General features: G+C 41.4%; 1 protein-coding gene across 6 annotated transcripts in view; it reads right to left on the reverse strand.

Moving 5' to 3' along the window:
• FGF14 (fibroblast growth factor 14) overlaps positions 1-20,036 on the reverse strand; it is a 729,160-nt gene extending 709,124 nt beyond the window's left edge. For 2 of the 6 annotated variants that reach the window (XM_023738530.1, XM_023738535.1), the window contains exon 1: positions 18,952-19,511. In XM_023738530.1, the coding sequence (XP_023594298.1) occupies positions 18,952-19,159 (208 nt within the window). In that variant the 5' untranslated portion in view covers positions 19,160-19,511. Of the gene's footprint in view, positions 1-18,951; positions 19,512-19,633 lie in introns of those variants that run through there. The other 4 variants (XM_023738533.1, XM_023738532.1, XM_023738531.1 and 1 more) reach the window with 4 other exon arrangements.
• Between the last annotated feature and the right edge of the window lie 1,473 nt (positions 20,037-21,509).

Below are 21,509 nucleotides of genomic sequence, written 5' to 3' on the forward strand. Positions count from 1 at the left end.
AGATATAAAACCAAAACGAAACCTGTGGAACTGCCCCCATAGGGTTTCCAAGGAGCGGCTGGTGGATTCGAACTGCCGACCTTTTGGATAGTATCCATGGCTCTTAACTACTGCACCACCAGAGCTCCAACAGATATAGATATATAGATACACATGTAAGTATAACCCGCAAAAGCTGGAACCTGTGTAAGGTGGAAACCTGTCAGAGAAGGAAAACTCAAATATTTTCCACTAAAACAAGTGCTAGAACGCGTTAAGATTGCGGTGAGTAGTATCTGGGGTCTTAAAAGCTTGTGAGCGGCTATCTAAGATACTCCACTGGTCTCACCCCATCTGAAGCAAGGGAGGATGAAGAAAACCAAAGACACAAGGGAAAGATTAGTCCAAAGGACTAATGGACCATAACTACCACAGCCTCCACCAGACTCAGCCCAGCACAACTAGATGGTGCCTGGCTACCACCACTGACTGCTCTGACAGGGATCACAATAGAGGGTGCCGGACAGAGCTGGAGAAAAATGTAGAACAAAATTCTAACTCACAAAAAGAGACCAGACTTATTGGCCTGACAGAGACTGAAGAAACCTCAGGAGTATGGATCCTGGACACCCTTTTAACTCAGTATTGAAGTCACTCCTGAAGTTCACTCTTCAGCCAAAAATTAGACAGGCCCATAAAACAAAAGGAGATTAAATGGGCACACCAGCTCAGCGGCAAGGATGAGAAGCCAGGAGGGGGCAAGAAACCTGGTAACAGGGAACTCAAGGTTGAAAAGGGGAGTGTTGACATGTCATGGGGTTGGCAACCAATATCACAAAACAGTATGTGTATTAATTGTTTAATGAGAAACTGATTTACTCTGTAAACCTTCATCTAAAGTACAATTAAAAAAAAAGAAAGAAAGAAAGTGGTAAGACTGGACCTTATCAAAGGTGAAAAACTTGCAAGACCCGGAAAAAACAAGGCAGTCCCATTAAGTTCCACCTCTCACAGGTGTGTATACACACACACACACACACACACACACACACACACACACACACACACACAAAGAGAAAGAGAGAAAAAACAGAGGGTTCAATGGGGAAAACATGTACTATGTTTCTTGATGTTAAATGTGCATATAAATCAAGGCAAAAAGAACAACATGGACACTGTTATGGATTGAATGTGTCTCCCAAAATGTGTGTCAATGTGGCTAGGGCATGATTCCCAGTATTGTGTTGCTGTCCACCATTTTGTGATCTGATGTGATTATCCTATATGTTGTAAATCCTAACCTCTATGATGTTAATGAGGCAGGATTAGAGGCAGTTATGTGAATGAGGTAGAACTCAATATACAGCATTAGGTTGTGTTTTGAGTCAATCTCTTTTGAGATATAAAAGAGAGAATTGAGAGAGAGAGGAGAAGGGCCTCATTACCACCAAGCAAAAAGAGCCAGAAGTGGAGTGGATCCTTTGGCTTCAAGGTCCCTGCACTGAGATGCTACTAGACCAGGGCAAGACTGATGACAAGGACCTTCCCCCAGAGTCAACAAAGGGAGGAAAGACTTCTGCTAGAGCTGGCGCCCTGAATTCAGACTGCTAGCCTCCTAAACTGTGAGAGAATAAATTTCTCTTTGTTAAAGCCATCCACTTGTGGTATTTCTGTTATAGCAGCACTAGATAACTAATATAGTAACATATCCATGTCAACAATTGTACTTCCTTCTACAATTTGGAGGTCTAAGTAAACAGGTCAGAACCACGAGGCAAAAGTCGTCTCACATAATTGCACTCTTCCCTGTCAATGTAACTGACAATACTTCTTGATAGCATAAAAAATAAAATAAAAAATAAATTACCACGAGGTTGGGGGAACTGTCATATTCCTTAATAAAATGAAAACAAGTATAACTAAGGTTTTCAATGAAAAGCCAGCTAGGTCTCTTGTAGTCCTATTCATGTCTCCTAAGATTCATCTCTCCTCTTGGGTCTCTCACCAATGACAGCTTCAAAAGACAGAATATTGGCACTAATCGGAATTTAATACACTGGCTCAAGCAACGGCAAATGGCTTTCCTTTTAATTCCCTAGAGAAAAGCCAAGACAAGGCTGCAATATTCAAATACCAGTTAATTAAATATTTGGATATAACCCAAAGGAAAGCAACATGGATAAATAATCTAGCATACAGTTCACCTGCTTTCAGTTTGGAGTTCAGTGTGTGCTGTGGATGCCTAGCTGCTCAGCTCCTACTGAGAGGCAAACCAACTCGAACGTCCTTTCTTGGCAGAGCCACAGAAATTAAAGATCACTCTGTAATATTACTGTATCTCTGCAATATTGACAAGGAATTACTTAAATGCTAACCCTACAGATATACACAAGTCTATATTGTTTGCTTTATGAAGCCATCACTTGTAAACAAATTGGGAATCAGGCCCCAAAGTGATCACAAGATACTTAATTTTCAGGGAGTCTTAAACCAAGGCTGTTATCTCCTGCCTCTGTACCAAGTATCTAAAGTAAAAACAAAAACAACAAAATATAATGCATGACAGCATTTATAATCAAATAACCAGATCTTTTCCCCTTTTGTTCCTTTAGATGACAGACTAATAAGAAGGTATAAGTCCTTAGATTATTAAGTTTAAATGGAAATGCTGACAACTATTGCCAATTATGCTCAACTGCATACAGTGGGAATCAGTGATGCAGGATATCTTAAAAGACCTGCATGACCATGTGAAAACAAAAGCCACAGAAGTTGTTTGGAGAGATTTTCGTTTCCTCGCAGGGAATTTCTAAAGAACCCAAAGCTTTATTACCTATTGATGTCTTGTTTTCTGATTTTCACTAATATTTGTCAGTATACAGGGAAATCATAAAAACAGACAGCACTGAAACCTGTAGAAAAACCTATAGTGACGTAAATATACCATATATTTTGTGGTACCAATGCTGACTTTTAAGTCATCTATGTGGTCTCCTTATTTGAGAGAAGTTTAAAGTGCTGGTTATACTGTATTAATCCATAACTACCAATAACCAATATGCTTGACTAGTAACCCTGATACAGAAGGTACAAATACTTAAAAATGGCTTGTTCAGTCATCACATCCCATTCTGGAAGTCTAATCATCTAAGTTTTAATTTAAAATAATCTCAAACATGCTATCTGAAAGCCATAAAAAGGAATAGTGTGGATATTAAATATTTTTTATTTCAAAATCATAAATTTAAAACCATAAAATATGTGGTTTATTAATTATTTTTGAAACTAATAATTATTTCTTCCTGCTTTCAAATTACTATTCACATGAAACCTTCTTCAATAGCTCTCTTGGATAAAAGAGCCTAATGGCCTACAGATAGGGTAACTGCACAAACGTCCAGAATTCAGCCACTAAGTTAAATGTCTAGCATACATCACCCATTTCCGTAAATACAAAATATACAACATGTGTAGCCTTTGCCCTTAAAATTGGAAAAAACTCAAACCACAATTAAGTTAAAGCAGTCTGCTTCACTATTCGGCAGCTCAAAATATGGACATTTTGCCATAATGTAATATAGTAATAAATATAACATGTACTACCTGAAAATCGCTTTTATGCAATTTTTGAAGTTTCTTGCACCTGTATTAGCATATTTTTAGCACTACCAACTTTTCCTTAATTTTATTGTAATTCAAAAATAGGGAGAGATAAGAACAGCTTCTAACAAAATATGCAATGATATTTAGAAGTATTTATACCACTTATAAATTTTAAATAATACAAGAAAAAAGGATCAAAGTTCTGTCTTACATTAAGATTGCAACCGTGAAAGGCAAAGCATAGTCAGGCAAAAGCTATTATCCAGATACACAGAGACAATGCTTCCTTCTGCTTTGGATAAAAAAATAAGAGAGCAAGGTGATGATTCAGAGAGTGAGTTGAATGACCTAATGTCCTTTCTTCAAGGCTCTCTACAAATACATGTTAGTGGGCACCAGAGAGACTAAGTGCCAATGTACCAACACATTTGTGCTAATCCACATTACGGAGCTTTGACTGCGATTCTGAAGTGGTGGCATCTTTATATGCAAAGAGTGGTACCTTCTAATTTTTACTGAAAGCTTCACGAATGCAACAACCTTCACTTAACTCCACAGCATTCAGACTGGTAAGTATGGTTCAGCTGTCTATGAACTTTATACTAATTTTCAAAAAGTTTGATTAAATCACTTATGCACTGAAATGACAGAATTCAGAAGGCTTATACCGCCAATGTGATCCTACGACTGTGTGTCTACTCCTGCTATCACCATCTCAAACATACTCCTTCCCCTTCTTGAATGAATTTTTGCTTATGCCCCTATAAATACTGGTCTTATAAGCTATGATCGCTCACATGGATCACAGCTCTCAGTCAAAGACATTGCAACTGCTGCTTATAAGGCATAACTAGTTGCATTTTTTGTAAATTTTGGACAGCCATTAGTAAGTTAATTAGTTCTCTTAACAAAATATCATTTTATAAGTTTTGTGGCATTCTGAAGTATTAAAACATCCAGGAGACAGATACTGATCTCATGAAACACAATTCAAAAGAAAGAAGCAGAAAAACAGAATTCAGTTACAAAAACTGTGCTTTCAGCAAATTGTTCCTTAATGCATCTCTCCATTAAGCACCGACCCTTGAGGGTTACAAAACACGTCATGATCACCACTATGGCCACAGCGGCATATTAGAATTCTTGTAGACAAAATGCAGCCCAAGTTGTTGAAAAGTTCCTTGTATCCAAATAGCTTGCAACATTTTTAGTCATTCCCGGTTGCTGTGTTTCACTAGAAAACACTGTACGCAGGGAATAAATTGCTGCCGGAGTACAGACGACCTGTTAGTACAGAGTCGATTCCAACTCACAGCTATCCTAGAGGACAGAGTAGAACTGCCCCGTAGGGTTTCCAAGGCTATAATCTTTACGGAAGCAGACTACCACATCTTTCTCCCATGGAGCAGCTGGTGGGTTTGAAATGTTGAACTTAGCAGCCGAGCGATTTAACCACTGCACCACCAGGGCTCCTTCAAGAATACATAAGTACTACAAACAAAGTTGTACAGTACTTCACCTTAAAGAATGTATTGAAAGCCATTCTCTCCTTAGCCAAAAAATCACCAAGGCTAGCAAATTTAAACTGGGAAGGGCCCTCAAATCATTTAAGAAAATGTGTAATACTTGCTTATCTAACTATCAACTACATAAATGCAGCTGCTCAATGCACTTCCGTCTCATTCGCAACAAAACGTCTATGACTTCAAAAAGTAGACTGAAGCCAGCTTCCCATGAACTTCCACCATAACTGCCACAATTACTGACTCCCCACATCTCTCATTCATCCTTCCTTCCAAGTTCAGAGGAAGCAGGGCCCTTCCTTGTCCATAATTCCGTGACGTATGCCTTAGATTCATCGTCTCCCAATTGCTCAGCCGTTTTTCTCCTGCCCGTATTATGCAGCTGGAACCATCCTTTCCTCCAGGCTCCTGTTTCCTATCACCAACTGACTGAAGGACATCTTCACTTGATTGCTTTCAGATGACAAAATTCCGTCGTCCTCCCAGTCATACCCCTCCCCACATTCAGTTATACCAGTTACACTTTGCAACTGTAATAAAGCAATCCTCAGTCACATCACTCACCTCTTTGTTCTCTAGTTCACTAACTTTTACCACATCGTCTAACTCCTCTGACAGGCTTTCAGACTCCACTAATCTTCTAAAATAGGATTCCATTAATTTTCCACAAATCCCCAATCATGGACCTTTCACTCTATCCATAAAAAATAATTCCGGCCTTTCACTTTCACTCGTATTATCTTCCTTGCCAAGAATCTACTTATCTCTCCCTCTGCCAAATGAAACATCCACTCAAGAGTCAGCTCAGGTCACACGTCTCTAAAAAATTTTCCTCTCCTTCATCCTAGATAGGTCTTCTACCAGACTCCAGTTAGCCTTCAGTTGCTCAGAACTCTTCTCATATCTAGTATTCTCGCCACATCAAACTTACATACTTATGAATCAAAGACGACATCTTCACAGAATGTTTTAAATCTCTCCCATGAACTAATATGGATTTATCCATACAGGATTATACAATCTATCTTCTCGAAATCTCAGGATCATTTTTCAGATAATTACCAAATAACGGATATTTTTCTAAAGACTAAGTACATCACTGGGGCAACAAGAATGCCAGTACTGAGAGAAATAGAAAGGGAAGAAAGAATTCCTTGGGAAAGATTGATTTAGATGATGACTTCTGTTGGTGGGCAATTCTCCATGGCATTTCTGCATGTCTTAGGACAGCTTTTGTCCCGAGCTATCTTTGCATAGTAAACAACCTTGGAATCTAGGGACAATGTGCCCTCCAGGTTAGAGGATGGATTTATTTCCTGGTTGGAATAATAAAGATAATGCCTCCCTGCAGGGCAAAGGTTGGGCAGCTTTGCTTAGAAGCCCCTTAAAAGATTAAGGGGTTTCCCAAGCTCAGAGTTCCTCAGTTCTGACACAAATCAAGCTGTGTTCGCAGCATCTACCTGCACCACTCCACATCACTCCTGTGAGATTTGGAGGACAAGGGAAACGGGCACAAACATGAAGCTCAGGCAGCCTGCTGTACCCTGAGAAATAAAGTCCTTTATCTCTGACCCAGGAGTCTTCCTTCTTCTGCCAGCATCTATGACGTTGTGGCAGGCTAACTTATTAGCTTGCAAGCTGGGGATCTCAGATCATTTGCAGTTCCTGACAACTTCTGGATATTAACTAAAAGTGAGTCTGAACAACAGGAGTTTCAGTTTACTAAATACAACAGAAGCTGCCAAACCAAATTCTACACAAGATGCAATGACATGGATAAATCTCAATAACAGTCCACTGAGTAAAAGAGGACAGATTCAAAGAGTGGGGACTCCATGATTTCCTGACATGAGGTTTTATTATAGGGTAAACTAAAGTGGGAGAAATCAGAATGGTGATTGCTTCTTGAAGGGGGCTTGGGTGGGAATTGAACAGAAAGGAGAGGGAGCTTTCTGAGATGATGGAAATGTTCTATATCTTGATTGGAGTGGTGGTTTCCAGGATGTACACATTTGTGAAAATTCACCAAATTATACAATTAAGAGCTGTGCATTTTAATGTATGTAAATTATTGTATTGATTACCTCAATTTAAAAAAGCATTAAAATTCTAAATATGTTGCAATCCCTTTTAGTTTCAGGTTATAAGGAGTCACAGAAACACTAAGACCAACACTGGCCACTTTCAGGTACATTCTGTTGCACGTCATCTTTAGAGAGGTAGCTGCAATACAGTGAGTGGTTTAATAGCACCCACTCTGGAGTAAGACTACTTGCGTTTATCCTCAGTGCTTTCAGTTACTAGCTGGGCCTAGGCTTGGGCCACACCATGTTTTAACATGAGTATAACAGAAGTCCTTACCTGTGGTTGTGAGCACTAGGTAATATAGGTAAGTATCTAGTACATAACAATCACTCTCCAATTAGCTGTTGCTATTATTTACTTTTAGCATTGCAAATGATGACACAGGATTCAAATCAATTCAAAATATTTCTGTTAAAGCAGAAAAGTACTAAGCTTCTAAAAATCTGTTAAGTTTAATGTATATCCCATTAGTGGGAAAATTAGGTATTCACTTATAATAATAGACTCAAAGCTCATTTAATTGTATAATCTAATAAAGCAATAGATTCAAACAATAATAATAATTCTTTCAAATGTTAATGAGAAGCCCAGGAAGAAAAAAAAAAATTAAGTCAAATAAATGCCACACTGGGTAAATCTCTCAACTTCAGAGAGGTGTGTCTCATTTACTTTCTAAGAACTGAACTGTTACAATTTTTTTGCCTTTTTCCCTCATGCAATGCATGTAAATGTTGAAAATTCAATAGAATACTAATCCCAACCTTGCAGGAAGAGTAAGCTGATGACAAGATTTTGAAAGGCACGGATAGAAGAAACATGTGAAAAGACAAAATCTAGAGTATGATGGTACAAATACTGGGAGACCGTGACAAAAGGGAGTGGATTCTTAGCAATGGAAAAACACTTCTCTAAAGCAAAGGGCAAGGAGTCATAAGAGAGGTGAGCAGACTTCCTAGTTTGCAGGCACACGCACCTTTAGCATGTATGCCACTGGTTAATGTCCCCATACAAACGCATGTTGCCACAGATGTACCAAAATCACCTCAGCACTGTCGGTGCTCTTTAAGATTATTCCTGGTGTTTTAAAAGGAAACATAATGAGGAAATAAAAAATAAACACCAAGCAATCATGATGTAAAATTTTTATCCTATATCAAATTTGTTGCTGCATCGCTAAAAGGTTCCCAGAATTTAACATCCACTGCATTAAAAGTTCCAACATTTAGTGTTCATTCTTATATGTTTGAGATAAGAATAATTTTGTCACTTAATCGACATGTGAGTGAAAACATGTTAATAATGTCAAAGAAAAAATTAAGTTAATGAAAAATATAAATCCCTAGGAAAACAAGTCATTTGATAATGGAGGAGGAAAAAGCATTTGCACTACTGTTCTCAACTTGCCCCAAGAGTAAAAAGTTGGGGCAGAATGATGGTGACTGCTGAGTGTTTAATCAGGAAACTGACTCAGGCCTCCCTGGAAAGAGTGTTCTTTCTTTACTGAAGAACACAACACCTGGTGTACAACAGTAATACAAGTAAAGACGATGAGTTTCAGACTTTGAAATAAGTGCCTCTTTTTAAAAACCTACAATTAAGGGATATTATTTTTGTTTTAGTCCTTAAGTCTTATTTTCACATTTCCTACTTTTTAAAGTACAGCGATAATATACCATGAGCTCCATGCAGGAAGTGAAAACAATGAAGACGACAATCTTTCCCAAACCACACTTTATCTAGGAAGCAGCATTTCAGAAGACATTACCACACACTTCAGCGATGCACTGTAATTGTGCAGACACAAAAATGTTACAAAGGAAAAGGGGGCATTTTAATTACAACTACATTCATTTCTAGCTAAAAAGCAGGTGCACACACTTACATATGTAAATTCAATAAAGTTCACACTTCCTTCTCTTCTTCTTGCCAGACCTGAATATTTAATCTGAAGACTTGGCTTTTAATTGCACTACTTGACTCCTCAAACTGAATATTGTTTACAAAAAAAAATCTGCTATTAATCAAGACTTTTATATAATCATAAAATGTATTTTTTGATTTATTGTTTGTTGTAAAGCACTTTTTTAACCCCTAAGGATTTTCAGGTTTGAAGTCAAGAAAATGAACTATTTATCCCAAAGCAATTCTTCTAGAACTGCTCGTTTAAATTTTAATCTAGAAAGAGAAACTTGTCAAAGTTTTCTGCTTGCTGTAAAAACTATCTCAGTCATTTGAATATGAACAATCTGGAGAGAGCTAAATTTGTAACCCATGTTTCAGGGAGTGTTCTACTGACAAAGAGAGGATCAGGATCAACGGGGCGTTGTCCAAATCAAAAGGCTGTTGTCAAAAAATTATAGACTCTTGCCTCGCCTTCTTCCCAAATTCAAATGCCACTGAGATGGATGGATTCCACCTCATCTCCAGCCTTTCGCTGCCTAATTTTGGATCTTCCACTTCTCACCATTTTACCCGCTTCCTCTACCTCCAGTCTTGCCCTACTCAAAGCTATTTTCCACACTGTAGTCACAAGGGTTGTACAGAGGGTAAATCTGATGGTCACAGAACATGTGATCTGTTCTTGATTACCTTGCAATCCCACCACCTATAATTTCCTACAAACACTTTTCCTATCCTGCTGTTGTAGTTCTTGGTACTTGTCTTAGTTATCTAGTGCTGCTATAACAGAAATACCACAAATGAATGGCTTTAACAAAGAAATTTATTTCATCACAGTAAAGTAGGCTAAAAGTCCAAATTCAGGGCGGCAGCTCCAGGGGAAGGCTTTCTCTGTCAGCTCTGGAGGAAGGTCCTTCTCATCAATCTTCCCCTGGACTAGGAGCTTCTCCACACAGGGACCCCGAGTCCAAAGGACGTGCTCTGCTCCCAGCACTGCTTTCTTGGTGGTATGAGGTCCCCCGTCTCTCTGCTCGCTTTTCTCTTTTATATCTCAAAAGAGACTGGCTTAAGACACTATCTAATCTTGTAGATGTCATCAATATAACTGCCACTAATCCATTGTATTACATCACAGTGGTAGAATATACAACACATAGTGAAATCACATCAGATTACAAAATGGTAGACAATCATATAATACGGGGAATCATGACCTAGCCAAGTTGACAAATATTTTTGAGGGACACAATTCAATCCATGACAGTACTCACCACACTCTTTCACATTCCCTAAACCTTAAGGTATGCTGTTTTCTCTTCTTTGAAAGCCTACCCAGTCTTTTCCCACCTGGCTAACCCCTAATCATTCTTCATGACTAAGTCCAAGTTTTATTCCTTCAAGAAAGCCTTCCATGTGGCCTCATGGCACCTTTGTCCACCAACAATTCATAACACATTTCACCTTATGAAAACTGATCCCCTTCTTAGTCTCTCCTGCAAATTCCTTAAAGAATTCTTCACCCCTGTATTTCCAGCACAATTAGAACACAGTTGCACTTTTTAGGCGTTCACTGAATTAGTAAATCAAAAAGTAGAAGTATAATCATGCAAGAGATTATACTTACAGCTGAAAAACAGCAGATGGACCTAAAAAGAAATACTTCATAAATTTCAGAGTTTAAATGGATTCTCAAAATAATCTTTTTTCAACTTCTTAATTTTAAAAAGGAAGTTAAAAAAAAATTAAAAATTTTAATTTTTCCCAATGGCCCAAAGATAATACAAGGAAAAACAAGCCAATGTAGATGTTGTTGTTGTTAGTTGCCAGCGAGTAGGTTCCGACTCATAGCGAGCCTATGTACAACAGAACCAAACACTGCCTGGTCCTGCGCCATTCTCACAATTGTTGCTGTTTGAGCCCATTGTTGCAGCCACTGTGTCACTCCATCTCTTTGAGGGTCTTCGTCTTTTTCGCTCACTCTCAGTGTAGACAGACAATATATGTATATATGAGTAACTATAGAACAGATATCTGGGGAATGTAAGAGACATAATGGAATGCCATCTGTTTCAGCACCAACCACACAACTTTTATCTAAAATGCATGACGGTAGTGTCATCAGCTAAATTCAATGAAATGAAAGGTGTTCCTTCGTAGAAGGCTCAAAGCTGCTATCTGTGCTTGTGTCTACCATTCCAAAACCGGATCCTGAAACAATCACTTGCTCCACTGTGAAGACGTTTCCATACCTGTAAAAGGAGCAGCTGGTTGAGCCCTAAGGTCGCCCTCTATCTCTGATATTCTCTGATTTTAGGATACAATTTAAACATAGTCAACAGAGCTCAGGATAGGTACGGAGAAAAGAAAAAATTCCACTGAGAATCAGGATTGGATGGAAAGATGCAGAATCCTGGAACATTAAAAGCTGGAAAAGCTGAGACCAAAACCCAGTGCAGAGCTTGGCCCCATCACCAGCAACCCAGCTCCTTCTTCCTGCCCACTCCCTTTGCCTTGAAGTCGGTCTGCCTGCGGTAGTTGGCTCCCGGGAGGGTGCTGGGAGGAACTGGGCGAGAGAAGGGCCACCTGTGGGCTGGGACCAAACTTCTGGCACTGCCCTGAGGCCCGGCAGCGCACAGGGGGCGCTCTCTGCGTGACGGGGTGACCCCGCCCACACCGGCCGTGCCAGCGGCAGATCGGGCGGCTAGCTGCCCGGGGAGCGAAAAGCTCCGCCCCTGGCAGAGCCACAGTCACGCGCGGCGTCCCCGGCCCGCACACGGAGTCGCTCCTCCGCTGCGGCCGCGCAACCGCCGCTTCCGGCCACCGTGGTTTCCATAGCAACGGCTGCTCCGCCGGCCAGGCCCTTGAGATTTCTGGGGTCAGAGGTCATCTCTGTGGCAACGGAAACTTCCCGCGCTACGGCGGCTCCAACGGGCCGCTTCCGCCGCATTGCGTAACCAGCCCCCGACGCGCCGAGGCGGAGAGCGCGCCGGGTGGCGGGTTTCCGTGAGCGCCGCGCCCGCGGTGCCTGGGGACCCTGATCGGCCGGTCGCACGCTGGGGAGACCGCGCCTCGCCTTCTTGCTCCCCTGCCTTCAGGGCTGAATTAGTTAACACTCGGAACCCGGTTTCAATCAGATTACGAAGGGGCTTGACACCTAGAAGATGATCCGAGCTGGGGAGTTGGCCGACGTGCGGCTTTGCAGAAAAAAAGATAACACTTGTCTGGACCCCAAAAGGCTTGTCCCCAAAGCCGTGGATTCTGCCCAACTTTCTGGTGTCTGACACAAACTCCGCTCCTCTCAGCTCAAGGCCACAGCGGCCCAGCACCCTCCACCCTGAAGTGTCTCCACAAAGGAGAAACCTAAATATATCGATGTAACTGCTGAAAGTGCAGGAAGCTACGAAGTTTGAAGGCTACTGCTATAAAAACTGGGAAAGAAAAAGAACGTTAAAGAGAGGACAGTGGGACCTCCTTTCAGAGCAACTGGTCCTAGTGGCTGTTTAAGGGCTATTCTATCAGGAACAACGTGCGACAAGGGGCCCGGTTACCGTCTTCAGAGAAGGTTCAAAAGAGAAGTTCAGAAAATGCACTCGACTGAAGGCTAAATGTATTTCTTTTTAAAAGGAAGAAAAAGGTTAGAAAAAAATCATGAAATGGGCTCTGGCAGATGTGAAACTGTTGGTGCCCTGATGTTTGCTATTGAAAGGCTGAGAGTGCCAGAAGAGGCAATGCAGGAATGCGATTAGCTCTTGAGCTTGTATTTTTTTTAGAAAGACCTCAGCGTGAGGAACAGTGGTATAGGCCTCAAGTTTAAAGATTTAGAATGTAAACGTATTATAAAACGTGGGCCAAAGGAATGTTTGCAAAGCATGTTTCAGGGTGCCTTGTTATGGCAAATGAAGAGCAAGAAGTTGAAGCCACTAACAGCTTTTTTAACTTCTTTCATGGTTTTGTTTGTTTGTTTGTTTTATCACTTAAAGCCAAAATATTGGTTGGCATTATTGGGAAAGAGGAAGCATTAAGTGAACTTGAAGAACAAGTAAACTAATACTGCCAGTTACGGTCCCACAGTTCACAATTTCCCAGAGAAATGTATTTTCCACTAGTAATTCACTTAATAAAAATGTATTGGACATCTGCTATGTGTCATAACCAGAGTTTTTGTCAGTGCACAATAATAAAGGCAATTGTGCCCAACAATTATTAGATGACCTTCTTAGATGATGTCGGTAGATTAGACAAGCAAAAACTTAACCTCCATATTTAAAAAAAAAAAGAAAGTGTTATGCCTCCTTTTCGCCTTTATGTTTAGGAAGGCCTCGGGAATTCCTCCTTCCTTTCATCATCCTGCCTTTTACATTCTGACCAAAGCAGAAAATTAGTTTGTAGCAACTAGAGAAATACAAAGGACATTGATGATCCTTCAGACTTACAATAGCAAACACACTAGTGCGTCTTTACAGATAATGTGGAGGAACTGCAAAGACTACCCCAGGTAATTCTCTGCTCTTCAGTGCCCAGGTTCAACTCTTACAGCTAAATCTGGTACATGGTACACAAACTAGCACCACCAAAACTCCTGCGATGGGCAGGTGGCTGTGTCAGTAGAGATTTCTCTGGCCCACAGTCCCTTCTGGAGGTGGTACTACCTTGGCCTCGAAGGTTTTACTAAGATTATGGGCTCAATGCCTTGACTCATTCAAAACTTAACAGAAGAGCTTTAAATGTCCCAACGGTTTACCCTTAAGGCAGAAGAAACTATTCTGAATAAATGCTTCCATTCTGAGACATCTACATGGTATTTATAGAAAGCTTATGAGTCAATTGGAGTGAGGTATGATGCCAAAATGTGCGAAGGAGCAAAAACATTGGTTGTTGTCCCTGTTACCATATGTATAAAAACATTTCACTGAAGTTCCCAATGTTTGTGTTGCTGAAACATGGAAGACTTGGTTAGAACATTTTTAAAGGAAAGGTTCAGTGTGGAAAATAAGAAGTATAGTATAGAATTACTCTTAACACTTTCTGAAAGCAGTGCATCATTTGAAAGAATATTCTTAATTATTAATGTCTAAGATGAGAACAGGCTGGATATGGGTACAACCGAAGTCATCTTCATTGTTACAACAAAATTTAGATTACCGTGCATTGAACCCCACACTAGTTAACTTGAATATAAATTTCCAAAAAGAAAAATCTCTTCTCTCAACAAGTACTTAGAAGCCTAACTAAAATTCTATCCTGTGGTTCATGGTGTGGGACTACTCTAAAAAAGTCATTTTACTGCTTCAGTAACTAAAGCTTCCTGGATGGAGTCCAAGGCCAACTCATATTACATTGAATCCCACTCTAAAGCCAAGCATGTTAGAAAGAGGAGAACCTTACACCTGTTTGTGCTCCAGCCATGAGTCTCAATTTGATGTCTTTAGTTACTCAGTGTTTAGAAATACAGGGGTTGGGGCCCATTTGTGGCTCACCCAGCTCTACAGGAAACCAGGATGAGTCGGCAGGCTGAGAATGAAAAGGAATAAAAAATGCTTACTCCTCTTTCTTCCCTCTTTACCTATTTTCTAGTGTAAAAAAACGCCATGACAGCCTGATATAAAGTAAGTAGCTAAAAAAAACACCATATTTAAAAGAGTAAAAGTGGCATACTTGGTGTTTGGGGCACATAAAACAGCTTAGTGAAAGGCAAAATTAGAGCTGAAAGGCACCAAAACAAGTAGGCTATAGAAAGTGACAACGGGCCCTAGCAATCCCTGCTTGTTCCATCTCAAAGTTACATGGCAGAGAGGGAGACTAAGTTCAGAAAATGAAACACTGAAGTCAACGAGTTTGTGGGATTTTCTAAATGTGCTCTTCAGAACTAGGTCTAGGGCATCTGCTTCTTACGCTCCTTGCCACTGACACCATTACTCAATAAAATTCTCTTAGATTACAACTTGTATTAAAACCCATGCTTTTCAAAATCTTATCAAACCCTGGAGTTTGGAGGTATCATGTATGGTGAAGTCGATGTATATATTTGAGAGTCTGTGGCTTCCTTTGCTTATTTTACATTATGTATCTGAAGAGAGATTAATGGCGTGACCTTAGTGTTTATCTTTATTGTGAACTTTTCTCAACCACGTTTCTTTCCTTAACACTCTTTGCTCAAAGTTCAGTGACCTAGATTATTTCTCAAACTGAGCTGTTATACAGTGGTCAGTCCAAACTATCATTACTGGTTTTAAAAAACATAGCAAGCCCTCCTCCAGGCAAAATAAATGCCTTGACTTGGTATTCCCTATTTAATGATTTGCCTAAAATACAGTCACCTTGCATGACTCACACAGTGAAATTTAAAGCAGGTAACATTTATTCTAAATGCATAGCTACTGCTCAGCTTGCAAAGTAGGGGAAAGTAGGACATTTAAATATGGGGTGTGTGTGTGTGTGTGTGTATGCGCGCGCGCGCGCGTGTGTGTGTGTATTCTCTGGTAATAACTGTAACTGAGATATCAGAAGTTTTTATGAAGATAGTAAATTTACTTCATAGCCAGTGATTTTTAAGCTATTGCAATTTACTTTAAAAAGTATATATTGTGCAAATACATTCTCCAAGTTCTTTTCCAGTTAAACTACATAAAAAACAACTACAAAAAAAATTAACACCTCCTATTTGAATAGTTTAGAGCTAATTATTAACTTTTGGATGGGTGAAGAATTTTGCCCTTAAATTCACAACTCTATTATCTGATTATTTTCATATCAACATGGTTATATAGCAGTGCTCAGAAGTTCCTCCCAGGAACCCTTGTTCTAACAACCCATACTAATCAGTAACTTTAAGAATTTGGGTTAACCAGTAAGTTATCCCATAACTTTCAAAGATCAGGAAGAAAAATTAATATTTATCTCTGAAACAGTAAGATGTTTTACATCAAATTCATGATCACAGTACTGATACTTGGCAGTATTCTACCAACTCTCACACTTTGAGACCAGTTAATTGTCCTCTTTTTAGATTTAAGATAGCGTAACAGGTCCTAGTCAATCTGTTCTTTTTGGTTTCAACAGTTAAGAGGAATTTAGCCTTGGTTGTATTTTAATTACCCAATTAACATCTTAGTTGTACTGCTGTCTTGGGATCAAAAACCTGCAAACAAATTCTAGGTTTCGTTTTAATAGCAGAAGGGGAATGGATTTCACCAAGTACAGTGCTGAAAGGGGATGGCCAGGCCTGGGTTCGAGTCAAGCTTGAGAGGCAAAAACGTTTAGAAGGTGAAATAAATAGCATGACACATTAATGTCCCATTGAAGAAATCGTTACTAAATGCCCCAGCTCTCAGGTTGGAATTCTAATCTCTGGCAATCTAAGACTAAACCATCCTATTAGAAAGAGTTGGTGATGTCAGACACACTTCGAATTAATCCGTCAGTTCACACCCAAGTACTTTAGCATCCATAAGCTGCAAAATAAATTGCTCTAAGAATAATTTGTCATTTGTTTGACACCTTCCAAAACGCCTTGGAAGAAAAAGGAAATCTGCTTTTTTCCAGAGAGATGAAAGTGGGTGGGGTGGGGGAAGTGTAATAAAAAGATCTTGAATTGTGTGTAGGGGGAGATGAATGTTTCCAGCAAAAGTGTTTACAAAAAAAAAAAAAAAAAAAACAAAGAACAGCAAAGAAACTTCCTGCTGTGCGCTGAATTATTTCCCACTCTCCAGGACTATGCAAGGACTGACTTTAAGGTCCCTAGACAAATGGCCGAGTCTAAAAAAAAAGTGTTTTTACAGCATTTCTTTCTCAGAACGAGCTTTGTCTCTTCACAGAGAGCCTCAAGAAGACTTCAAAAACCAATATTTCTGTCCTGTGAAGGAGTAACCCCTCCCTTGCAAGGGAGTCCCACTTTAGGAAATCTTGCAAAAAGGGGTTTCGCATTAAGTTGTAAGATAGTGTTAGAGATGCACAGCGGGTTTTTATGACCAACGTTATCAGCAAGCGTTACGTTTGATGCCGGGCGTTGGGGTACACCTTACAGCTAAATCAGAAGTGTGAATGGTAAGGTGGTAACGTTGCTTTCTCCTTGGGTAATTCTTAGGATGATGGTGTCATTTCAGAGTTGCTAAAAGCTGACAGTTAAGAGAGAAGGGTAAAAGGACAGGGTGCTGAGAAGGAGGAGGGAACAGAAGGAGGGTAAGAAAGACGGTGGTGAGGAAAGCTAGAACATGAACGAGAATTCCAGGGCAGGCGCCAAAGAGCCCACTGCAGCCGAGCCGGCGGACAGCCGGAGGCTACTTCCAGAAGCCCCACGGGCCCGCCCAACCTCCCAGCTCCCGGCTGTTGCCAAGGCCGCGGCCAGGCGTCCTCCGCCCGAGCACGCGAGCTTCGCTCCTTTCGGACGGTCGGACCACTCGCGGCTTCCCTTTCGCTGCAGAAGTGGTGGCCGCAAAGGGTGCTCAGTCTTCCCGCCGCCGCCTGCTTGCCCGCTCACCTACACCTCCTCTCCCTCCCGCTCGCGGCACCCGAAGGCGGCAGCCCCACCGAGCGCACCACCGAGCGACGCTGCGTTTGGGAGATTCGGAGGATGGGCGGCAGCAGCCACTTGCTGCCCAGTCGCTGGGGCTCCGGGTGCCAGCGCGGCCCCGGCTGGGCTCCGAGTGTCAGGGAGCCAGCGCAGAGCTATGATCTACTACACCGCAGTGCCAGCGTCAGGAGCCTCCAGCGCCCGGGCTGCCACTGCAGGACCGCCGCTCTACCGTCCCCTCCCCCCAGTAGAGCCCCGAACACAAACACTCGGCCCCGGTCCCTCCCCATCCTGGACGCAGCCGGGGGGCGCCACACACCACCCGCTGCCAGTGTGTGCCGGTTCTGGGAAAAGCTGCGCCCAGCCTCCTCGCCGGCGCCGCCACCATGCAGTCTTCCAGCCTTCCCTCCCCGGGGTAGCTCTCCCACCGCTACGCGGCCGCCCCAAAACGCTTCAGACTGCGATATAGGAAAGTGAGCCCAGGGAATCCGACTCCCCGAATCACCTGCATTTGCATTTCTTATGTAATGTACTGCAAGTTTCCCCGTTGGAGCCCTTAGGAATTGGGGCGCATGATCACCCGCACCCTAAAGCAGGGACTCACAGGCCCGGTTCATCCCACCCGTGGGACTCGGACGCACGGTTTTGATACTTTTTAAAAGAAGAATTTAAACTACATGTATTAGAGGGGCTGGTCTTGTCTGCTCGGTCTGGGTTTCCCTCCGGGCACAAACCCTGCTCCAGTATTCCCAGTAGCAGGACGTGTCAGAGGCAGACCCAGGGAAGGAGTTAATACTTGGGCACAGAGAGCTAGACGGGGGAGGGAGGCGGGGGCTGACGGAGGAGCGGGGACACGAGGGAGGGGGCCTCTTTTACTTTGGGAAAGGTGATGGGGTGGCGAACATTGTGCACGCTAATCAGAAAGTCTAGAGCACGTTCTCGGCACAGAGCTATGTCTCCGAACCTGCAGCAGAAGTCAGGAAAACTCCCGTTCTTCCTCCTGGCAACTACCAAAGCTTCAGCTGTCTCGGGCAGAAATCTTAAGCCATAGCCCTTGAATATTCCACCAAACTTAGGCAACCAAATACATTAAAAAAAAAAAAAAAAAGTTTCCTCCTCCCTCCTAGTGATGGATTGTGTCACAGCCAAGAGATGCTGATAATGGTTTTCAGGTTCACAGACGCGGATCCAGCTGTTACTTGATTATTCATGCAACACCTCTATATGCAACACTGTCCTGGTTCCATTTCTGTTTCCCCTGCCTTCCTGCATAGCAGAACTGCAGATCTAGCTCAGTGAGCAACAGACAGGTTAGTATGAGGAAAAACATAACATGATGCATGTTTTGCTTACCAGTTGGGTTCTTGTTTTTCTTAAGACTCTTGCCACAAAGACACTGCAGCATATGCGTTCCTTTGCTGAAAATGTTCCAAAGAAACCACATTGATTTGGGCGAAAAGCAATCCAGCAGCTTAGACACCCTGAGAAAGAAGAGATCCTTGTGGTTGCATAATAATAATTTGAAATCAGTTCTCCTGAAGAGGGGCGCCGGTTTTACCATAGGAAAAACGATAATATTCCGGATCTTCTCCCAGTTTTTCCCCCTCACGTGGTATATTTCTTTGAGACTTCTCAGTGATTGTTTTTTTTCGGCCAGGGTGAATGATTTATCCCCCTTGATCACCACTGGATTATTACCGAAGGGTTGGAAAAAAAATCCTTTTTCAGCATGTAGCCAAACAAAAAAGCACAGAAATCCCAACTGAGGCCAAAACGAATCAGGGAGAACAGTAATGCACAAAAGATCCCCAAAGAGAAAACCATAGCCTTCTACTTGGTCGTTATGAGGATGGGTGGATCTGCAGAAGCCAAAGCAGGTTTCATCTTACTGAGAGAAGACTGTCATTGTGTAGTCCCTAGGAGAGAAGGAAAAAGAAAAAAGGGAGAAAGAAAGAAAAAGAAAAGAAAAAAGAAAGGAAGGAAGAACGAAAAAAGAAAGAAAAAAGGGGGAAAAAAACCCACCACACACACTCACACACCGATACCACCTCCGAGGTTGAGTCTGACAGCCGAAGACAGAGCCTCCCTTCTCCAAGGGTCGATTTTTCTTTTTCTTTTTTTTAATTATCAATCGCCAGTGATGAGTAGGATGGGATTGAACCTGCAGTTCTCAATCACCACGAAGAAAAGATGCAATCTCGGAGCCCCCTCCCCTCGTCAGGCGTGTAGTAGGTAGAGAGCGCCCCAGAGCCCCCTCCTCCTTCCTCTCACTCCGCCAGTTTCCACCAAGCGTGAGCATGAGGAAAAGCTCCCCTCCGGATCTCTCGCCCAGCCTCGGATGGGAGTTACAGGCATTAGAGGGAGGAGGAGGAGGAGTTGAAGTTTGCATTGAAAAGACTGGCTTTCCGTGACGTAGCCACGTGCTTTCAGACCCGTCACCAGTGAGATGCCTCCACCAGCCCGGGGAGGGCAGTGTCACTGCAGTCTCTCTGCTCCCGGCCCTCTCAGGCTCCCTGCCCGCCAGCAGCCAGCCCCAGCCCCAGCCTTCCCCTCTCCCCACTCCAGCCAAGCAGGGGTCTGCTTGCTGTTGACTCCTGGAGACAATCTAACAGAGCCTTCTGCTACAAGTGAATTTCGAAAGAAAAATTAACAACTATAATTAGTAAACCTTAGAAAATAAATGTTTGCGGGGAAAATAAAGAGAAGCTGGAGTTTCATACCACTCCACATGGACAAAATTAACTCCGCCTTTACATTTTCAAAAGCGCTTCCAAAACATTAAGAAAAGCCGTTTCAAATTCCTTTAATTCTTATTATTTGAATCATACTTCACTGTGCGGTTTGAAAATACAAACTAGGTATGTGGCAAATATTTATTTTGATAAACAGCCTGCTTAAAGGGAAACCACTAAAATGTTGGGGTAAACTATATTTTGCTGGGGAGGAGGGTCAGATGCAGATGAGAACATGCATGCCTTTTCTAGTCCAACTATTGTCTACAAATATTTTGTAGAGAAAGAACGCGGCTTAAATAAAATCCTAATTCATTGCTTATTTCTGTACCCATTAATTGAAGTAGGATTAAACTCACCTTGGTTTACTTCTCATTTATGCTACTATTGCAACCTTGTCGTCTGCCAATAGCCTAACAAAATTTTCACCAAGATAATATCCATTTTAATACTTTCCCAGAAAATTAAAGGACTTAGGGCAGAATTACTGGTTTATTTTATTTGGGAAAAACTACAATGCATACAGTAATACAAACTATTACAAAAAGTAACATAACTAACTCCAGCATACCTAAACTCAAAGTTATTCAATATTAGCGTTTTTGTGAGCTGAGGGTTTTAGAGAAGCAGTATTGACCATTCTCACTCACTCTAGGTAAATGAACTAAAGTTATGCCAGCATTCTTCCATTCTTATGGGAAAACTGACATAAAATTTTAACTCTCATTTAAAATATATTTTAGAAACTTCATCTGAATTTCAAAACTTAAAAATATTGCCTCTACTGCATGGTATATCATACTACCTCATAACAGATGTGCCTTTAGATTTATGTTGTTGGAGATCGATAGAAGAGACTAATTTTAAAAGAAAGTAACTCCTTGATTATTAGATGTCAAAAAATGAAAATGTAATTAACAACTTTCCTATCGATAGAGTTTTCTAGTATATAAAAGGCATGCTGAACTTCTAACATTTGCATCCAATATCCTTTTCGGAAAACCTCAGACAATTTTAGGTAACATAGAAAAATAATTTAAAACAAGTAAATTCTATTAAAGTTAAGAAATCGTAAAGCTAAATGGTTATGGTCTTGATGTGCCAAAAGACTTGTGTCATACCATTTAAGGAAATTACTAAAATTAACTGCAGTCTGAATAAAGTTTGGGAAGCAAAGAA

This window comes from Trichechus manatus, unplaced genomic scaffold (assembly GCF_000243295.1).
Source record: "Trichechus manatus latirostris isolate Lorelei unplaced genomic scaffold, TriManLat1.0 scaffold00118, whole genome shotgun sequence".
Lineage (NCBI taxonomy): Eukaryota > Metazoa > Chordata > Mammalia > Sirenia > Trichechidae > Trichechus > Trichechus manatus.